Source organism: Sphaerodactylus townsendi, linkage group LG06 (genome assembly GCF_021028975.2).
Source record: "Sphaerodactylus townsendi isolate TG3544 linkage group LG06, MPM_Stown_v2.3, whole genome shotgun sequence".
Lineage (NCBI taxonomy): Eukaryota > Metazoa > Chordata > Lepidosauria > Squamata > Sphaerodactylidae > Sphaerodactylus > Sphaerodactylus townsendi.
In genome coordinates, this window is record NC_059430.1 from 72287945 (window position 1) to 72296319 (window position 8375).

At 38.0% G+C, this 8375-nt stretch overlaps 1 protein-coding gene across 3 annotated transcripts in view; it reads left to right on the forward strand.

Moving 5' to 3' along the window:
• Positions 1–8375, forward strand: part of MET (MET proto-oncogene, receptor tyrosine kinase) — a 127633-nt gene that overhangs the window by 113916 nt on the left and 5342 nt on the right. For all 3 annotated transcript variants that reach the window (XR_007244835.1, XM_048500644.1, XM_048500645.1), the window contains 4 exons: positions 1192–1422; positions 3516–3596; positions 4372–4553; positions 5826–5935. Coding sequence is in view for 2 of the 3 variants with exons in the window: in XM_048500644.1 (XP_048356601.1) it covers positions 1192–1422; positions 3516–3596; positions 4372–4553; positions 5826–5935 (604 nt within the window). In the remaining variant the exon portion in view is untranslated. The remainder of the gene's footprint in view (positions 1–1191; positions 1423–3515; positions 3597–4371; positions 4554–5825; positions 5936–8375) is intronic.

Below are 8375 nucleotides of genomic sequence, written 5' to 3' on the forward strand. Positions count from 1 at the left end.
TGGCCATATACATTGAATTCCTTGGAGGAAGAACAGTGAGGAAATCTGCTAGATAGATAGAAAGTGTGGTACAATTTCAGATGCACTGAATGTGTCATCAAACCACTCATTTTGCCAGACTACAAGCATGCAGAAACAGAACATTCAGGTGGTTTCCCAAAGCAGTGTTTGTGTGGTTGTGTATAAGTAAGTTGCTATAGGTCTCTTATTAGAGAAGACAGAGTCCCATGATCTTGACAGGTTGCATTTTTCATGACTTGCACAAAATTTTTTCCTTTTATTCATGGGAATCTGGAATGCAAAGAAGTTCCACTGAGTAGGTTTCACTGGCTGGCTTTATTCTTTACATCAGTGGGCTGCTTCATTCTGCTCTATGATATTTATATTTATAGATTCTATTAATCTAAAAATCAGAAAAGAAATGTTCCATCAGTCATCTCAAATCTCTTTTTAAGTGAGATATTGCAGTTTCTGTGTTGAAAGAATCATAGGTAAATGTTATTTCATCTCCTGTGCTAACTTTGTTATCTTTAAAAGCTGCAGGATATGAATCACAGAAGCCATTTTTCCTAGTTGATTATTTACCACTAAATAAATAGTCACAGGCACTTGGGGAATATTCAGCTGTTTTCCAATTGCTTGCCAAATTATAATCTGACAATAACTGATGGTCTTTGCTACTTCCTCCTTCTTATGAATATATCATTCCCCGAGTATCTCAGGATTGAACTGGTAGAAAAACTCTAGGAAATTAAACAGGATCTTTACAATTCTGTTGGGTCCAGTATAAAATTTAAATACAGCAGCTGGGAGTCAGCTTTTACAGGGGTAATCTGTAGTGGTGTTACTTAGGATGTGCCTTCTATATATAAATATGAGACAATTGAATGTGAATGTAGATTTCCCAGCATTTTGGTAAACAAAGGTATGAGACTTAAAGTCCTTCAGTAACTTGTGCTGTTTACACTGAAAGCTCTTTCTTGCCACTCCAGTGCGATCCTAAAAAGATTTACATTTTTTCTAAGCCTATTAACTTTGGTGGACTTAGAAGAGTGTAACTCTATTTAGAATTGCACACTAATCTTTTTTCCAAGGTTTGGAATTATTCTGAAGCTCAGACTTAATTCAGATGAAAACCTGCTATGATTACACTTGCTTTATGTAGCCACTTCATATTTTATCCTTTTGTAGATCAGTTTCCAACTTTATCTCAGAATGGATCATGCAGGCCAACCCAGTACCCTCACTCAGATTTATCACCCATTTTGTCTACTGGAGACTCTGATTTAGCCAGCCCATTGTTGCAGTCAAATGTCCATATTGACATCAGCGCCTTAAATCCAGATTTGGTCAAAGAAGTTGAGCATGTGGTGATTGGTCCCGACAGCCTGATAGTGCATTTCACTGAAATAATAGGAAGAGGTAAGTGTTTCACTGGTCAAATCAGTCAACATTTTATCACAATTATGTAATATATGCATTTATATGCATTTTCAAATTTACGTAAATGAATAACAGCTGCATTGCAGCATCAGTGTAGTACAGTTTAACATCTTGCATTAAGGGCTTAACGTTCAGTCATCTTGCAGTGTTTTACAGGTCCCGCATATTGGGCAGGAAAGGGGTTTGTTTACACTCTTTAAAAATGCACAGAAGAAGAAAGTGTCAATAAGGTTGGGCAGAGCAGACTCATGAGTTCCAGTGGCCTGATGTTTTGTGTATTTATGCAGAGATGAATTATGGGGATTATTCAGTGTGCTTGGATTGCAGCAGAAGCCCACAGACCATGATTATTCTCAGCATGACTCTCACACTTGCTGGATGCCAGTTTTCTGTGGGACTAGAATTGTCACTTGTCAATTGTACTTCTGTGTCTAGGAAAACGTTCCTCTTCCTTCTTCAAAGAGCTCAGAAGAGCTTATATATACAGTTCCCAAGCCATCGTTCAACCTTCTTACATCACAGCGCGTTACTTGGTGTAGACATTGAACAGTATCATGAGCCATGAAAACCATTCCCTGAAAATGAATAGGTCTACCTGATTCTTTGAGCCAGTGGTCTCATTTAGGAACATGACAAGATTCTCGTTCATATTTATTAATGTGCCAAGGCTTCTAGCAAAAACTACAAAGTGGAACAACCACATTTGATGTGTTTTCCACTGAGAGGTTTCAGAATAGACCATGCTCTTTAGGTTGTAGGAGCAGTTGTTGACATTACCAAAAGTGGTTATGGCCCATAACTGTTATTTTATCTATATCTGGTCATCTAGTCTCAAGATCTGTCCAGTTGAGATATATTTCTGGTATATATTTTTTATTTATTATTTGAATTTATAGACCGCCCAATCCCCGAGGTGTAGTCTTACAAATCGCTGGTGTAGCTGGTATAGTCTTACAAATCGGAAAGCCAACATGGTATATTAGTTAAGAATCTGGGAAAGTTACATTTGAATCCCCACTCTGCCATGGAAACTTGCTGGATGATCTTGAGCTCTCACACTCTCAGCCTGGACCATGCAGTTATTTGGATGGGAGACCTCCATTGAATACAAGGGCCTGATGCAGAGGCATGCAATGGCAAAGGACCTCTGAAGGCTCCTTGCCTTGAAAACCCTGCAGTTTCACCACACGTCAGCTGTGACTTGATGGCAAAAAAAGTATTGCACGTTACTATATGTGTGTTCTTGATAAAATATATTGTTAACCCACAACAGTTTTTACTCCCTTGTCTGCCTGCTTAACTTGAAAGCAATTATTACTTGGCACTAGCAATAGGATTGACTGTTTACATGGCTGATTTAACAAAAGACTGTTCAAAAATATGTGCCTTGAAATCTATATCTTTTAGCCAGTTGAGGCTATTAGCTTGAGTACTGTTATCTCTAGAAGAGTTTGCTGGATCAGATCAAAGGTCTATGTAATTTGGCATCCTGTTTCCAATAGTAACCAATTAGATGCTTCTGGGAAGCATGCAGGCAGAATATTGATGCGGCAATAGTTCTCCCTCCGTGAACTTGTTCAACATCCTTTTAAAACCATCAAAACCAGTAGCCCTAATGACATCTCATGTCAGTGAATTCTGCAAGTTAATGATGTGAGTGTGAGGAAATACTTGCTTACTTTCATCTTGAATCTCCTATTAGTTGATCTATTGTTGCCAAACCATTTATTATAGTTGTCTGAATGGTTACATGGATATAGTGTACAGCAGTGGCCCCATCTTCAATTACCATCATCCAAAAAAGCCATCTCTACTTTTGCCTGTAGTACAAGGCCTACATTGCAGGGAGGACTGCAATTTACCTGTTACTCTAGTAGTGGCTGTTTCGAGGTGGATACCACCTGAGAACTACAGACCTTACCAGGCAAGGGCCTTGCCCACTTTCCTGGAACATGGGACAGGTTTCCATATTAAGAAACAGTTCTCAGCCACTGAGTGAAAATCACTGGTCTGTAGTGACATGTTTAAGCCACCACAGAAAATAAAGCTAACCTTAGGTATTCTGTTTGCAGGACACTTTGGGTGCGTCTATCATGGGACTTTGCTGGATACGGAAGACAACAAAATTCATTGTGCGGTGAAGTCCTTAAATAGTGAGTCACGATAATCATTCATAGCAACTCCAATTTTAGAGAAACCAAAGGCACTTTTTACTGCTGTGTATTGGAAAGCTACATTTTCACCAACTGATGGAGCCACTTTTAACTTGCAGAAAGCTCCACTAAGGATGTATTTGTCTCGGTATGTCCACTGTGAAAGAATGTTCACATCCTCTCTTCCCCCTCTGACAAATATAAGATTAAAGGCAAGAAAGAAACTTCAGCAGTATCATTTTATGTGCCACCAGGCTGTTTTATGTTTGCTTTCTATGAGTGAGACAGTTGGAAAACAGCAGGAGCTAACTGGCACACACCCATAATGACATTTTCCCTGGCTTTACATTGGGATGTTTCTGTTTATTATTCATGGTGGATGAAAAAGGAAGTGAAGTGGGATATAAGAAAATAAGGGAAGAATTCTGGAACTTCAAATGTATATTGTGAATATGTTCAGTATGTTCTGGCAATGACAAATGTTTGGCAGGCTGAATGACATTTCCAATTCATTTGGCTGTGGAAGGGCAGTGCCCAATCTTGTCAGCACTTAATTATTTTCCTTTCTTGAGCAGGCCTGCTATATGTAATTTCGAAAGGGATCTTTATCCAACTTTTTATGAACTCTACTTAGCCTGGGTTTATTGAACTTTGAATGATGGAAATGACAAAGTAAAAGTTTTGTAAGAATCCTTCAAGTGTCAGATGACTTGTAATATTGCTGATATGCAGTGTCCTGTAGTTATTGATTTGGTTTTGCCACTGAATTTCTCAGGGATTACAGACTTGGATGAAGTAGCCCAGTTTCTGAAAGAAGGGATTATAATGAAAGATTTCACTCATCCAAATGTCCTATCACTGCTTGGAATTTGCCTGCCCAATGAAGGATCTCCGCTGGTGGTGCTTCCATACATGAAACATGGAGATCTTCGAAATTTCATTAGAAATGAGACTCACGTATGTACACTTTTGGGCCCGTCAGTGATGGCTGTCCCATATATGTTTACTTGAAAGCATGAATCGGTTAATGTTAAAGTTTATAAATGTAGTTTTACAGTCCACTCTTGAGCCTCTCTTTCCCTTGTGAAGGAACATGCAAAGCTAAGAGAATTATTGTAAAACCATCTATGAGAAATGCTCGATTCCTTATAGTTTCATGTTGTTTTCCAGACAATAAATTATTTCATTTTGTTATGTTAATCAAAGCTGTTGTCATTCAATACCTATTCAACTGCTGAGCTCTTTTTAGCACAAATGCCAGAAAATCATTTTCCAGAATTCTGTTGTCTCCCTATTTTTTCCTTTTTACTATTGTCTCATAGAAAGGAAGATATCTCTAACAGGTGTGGTGTAAGATAAGTTACAGTAAATAGAAGACCATGTTTATTGTACTAAGGAATACTTTTTCAGCTTGAGAACTGTCATTCATTAACTTTCTATCCAGACTGTACAAGAATGAGGCTAATTTATTCTTGGGCTTGTGCATTTCCTTTGCACACAGAACAAGATTGAAAGCTAACTGGTTTAGGAAATCTTTGATCTAACCACAATTGGTTGTGATGGTCACATTTAAGCCCTATACCAAATTGGTGTTTGTCTGCCCACTGATTTCAAATATAATCAAAGATTCATCTGGAAAATTTAATGGGGTGGTAAAGTAGCCTTGGCCTTCTTTCAACTTAGCTTCAAGAGTTCGCTTCAGCTGATGTTTGCCAGTATACTTCATTTTATTGTGGCATACTAATATTTTAATAAACGAAAATTGTTGATGTCTTAGCCTGGCCCTATTATTCCTCCTCTAAATTTTGCTTAGTGTTTTTGAAAAAATTGGGTTGGATTTATGGAAGATTTCTGCTAACGGAAGGAGGGAATATTTTCACCATTTCCACCCTTCTGCATACCTCTGGCTCTACCTTTGCCTGTCCTCGGGGGTTCCCAGCCATCAGACGTCGTGTTTCAGGGACATTTTGGGCTGTGCAGGAGTGGGAAGAAAGGGAGTCTTGTTCTTCTGACAGAAATTTTTCTGTCTGTAGACAGGGCCTAAAGCACTGATAATAAGGCATAGCTGCCTCAGGTACGTTAAAAAAGAATTGAAAGTATAAATATTTTGCATAAACGAAAAGAATCTATAAATTTTAAAAAACAAAAGGCTCACTTCATCACTTGAATTTTGTCAGAGAAATTAATTCTGCTATATCAAATTATTGTCATCGCCATTATGTGTTGTAGAATCCAACGGTAAAAGATTTGATTGGCTTTGGCCTGCAAGTGGCAAAGGGGATGAAGTACCTTGCAAGCAAGAAGTTTGTCCATAGAGACTTGGCAGCAAGAAATTGTATGTAAGTACACGTCATATGATTTGCAGGCTATGCTATCAAATGGTGTCTAGGTGAAGGAATACCTAGATAACATTCCACTTTGGTATGACGTTACTTTATTACTCCTGTTGTGGAGCTTGGAGGTATACACCAGGTAGTCTCAGGGCAGTTGTCTTCCATGCCTGCTTTTGCTATGCCCAGGCTAGCTGAGCTTCTCAAAGAGAGTTACCTCTTTTAGACTTTTCTTCTGCATAGATGTTTTCCACAGAAATGTGTTCTAAATTGTCTGCTGTTCTGGCTACTCTAGTGTCACAATCCATCTTTCCCATGGATTGACTACATTGTCTATTCCCTTCCTGAAATTTAATTATTTCTGATCTACAGAGACTTTTTTGTTTTGTTTTAATTCTCATTGTCTTGTTTGATACTTAAAAAAAGAGAGATCTGCTATTATACAATCCTATGAGCTATATTCTTGAGGAACTGTTGAAAGCAAGGTGGTTTCTTATCATATTAGGTGACTGCTGGTTAAGCAAGGGATGAATGATCTTCTCATGATACCACAGGCACTTTGGGCTTGAAGCAGTCTCGGCAAGGCCCTCTGCTTCTAATAATTTATTATTGTTTATCTAAAAATATTTCTATGCTGCCTTTTCACCCAAATAGGACCCCCAGTACAACAAACATCAAAACATTTCAACATTAAAACAGCGTTTAAAATTTAAAAATATATATAAAATATTTAAACTCACAACAACACAACCAGGGAGGAGGGCCATCAACAGTTATTGGGAGTATATCAAACCAAACAAAAAAAGTCTATACCCATTGACAGTGATAGAGGGAAACAAAAGAATCTTCCCAGGTTGAGAGTTCCAGAGTTTTTGTGCCATTGAGAAGTGTGGGGAAAAACAAAGCATGATTATCATTTTCATAGTCCAGCAATCAAATAATTTTTCAAAAGATTAAATAATTACTATCATAATTTTCCTTTTAGCTTCCTTATACTGACATTAACCATAGCCTGCATATTTTTTTTCAATATTACCTCACTGTAAAGAAACAAACACCATGGAATCATGAGGAAATACAGACAAATTGTATGGCTTGGTAACTGGTCTTTATATAGGTCGGCCTTAGTATTGTTTGACCTCGGCCCTATAGGAATATAACAAAAAATTAGTCACAGAATCTTATTAGGGGCTGGATAACCCAACAGTTTAGTTCACACATTAACTGTGGTGTTCAGTGCCATTATGCTAGTTCATCATTGTTAATTAATTAGCTTAGCATTAATTAATTAATGCTCTGGACTGTAGACGTTTGACTTTCATTAGCACAGTAAAGCAACTATTGCTTTGAATGTGAGAGTGTCAATTTTCTTCTCTGGCTTCAAAAGTATTTATGCAATATATCCATTTATTAGCAATCTAGATTGTGTATGTGAATGCATGCAGCTGCTAATTAATTACACACTAGTTTATTACTCTTAATAGTTTTTAAATACTGAATTAAGTTTGAAGATAGTGGAACTCACCTCAGAGGTTCAGGCCTCTCTCCATACCATCTGTCTACAGGACACCAGGTCAAAAGTAATCAATGGCACATAGACGAAGTGTTATCTGGAATTTCCTTGTTCAAATTTTATCTCAGTTCTTAAGTTTGGACTGGCTCACATGTGAAGAAGTAAACTCTGGCTCATTCCACACATGCAGAATAATGCACTTTCAAACTGCTTTCAGTGCTCTTTGAAGCTGTGCGGAATGGCAAAATCCACTTGCAAACAGTTGTGAAAGTGGTTTGAAAACGCATTATTTTGTGTTTGCGGAAGGGGCCTCTGACTCACAAAAGATCATGTTGCAATAAATGCTGTTAGTCTTTAAGGTACCACTGGACTTCTGTTTTCTTTGAGATCCTACCTAGAATCATAGAATTAGAAGAGACCACAAGGGTCATCAAGTCCAACCCCCTGCCATACAGGAAGCCACAATCAAAGCACCCCTGACAGATGACCATTCAGTCTCTGTTTAAAAAACCTCCAAAGAAGGAGACTCGACCACAGTCTGAGGCAGTGTATTCCGCTGTCAAACAGTCCTTACTGTCAGGAGGTTCTTCCTAATGTTTAGGTGGAATGCAGAATTGCATTGCTTTCTTGGTTGCAGCATCACACTGCTTGCTTATGTTCACTTTGTGGTCTACTAAGACTCCCAGATCTCTTTAATATGTACTGTTGTCAAGCTAGGTGTAATCCATCCTATATCTGTGCATTTCATTTTTTCAGCCTAAGTGGAGTATTTTACATTTGTCTATTGAAATTCATTCAAGTAATTTTGAAATCTGATCCTGTCATCTGGGGTATTAGCTACGCCTCCTAATTTGTTGTCATCTGCAAAGTTGATTAGCATGCCCTCTAGCCTATCATCCAAGTCATTGATAAAAATATTGAATAGCACTGGGCCCA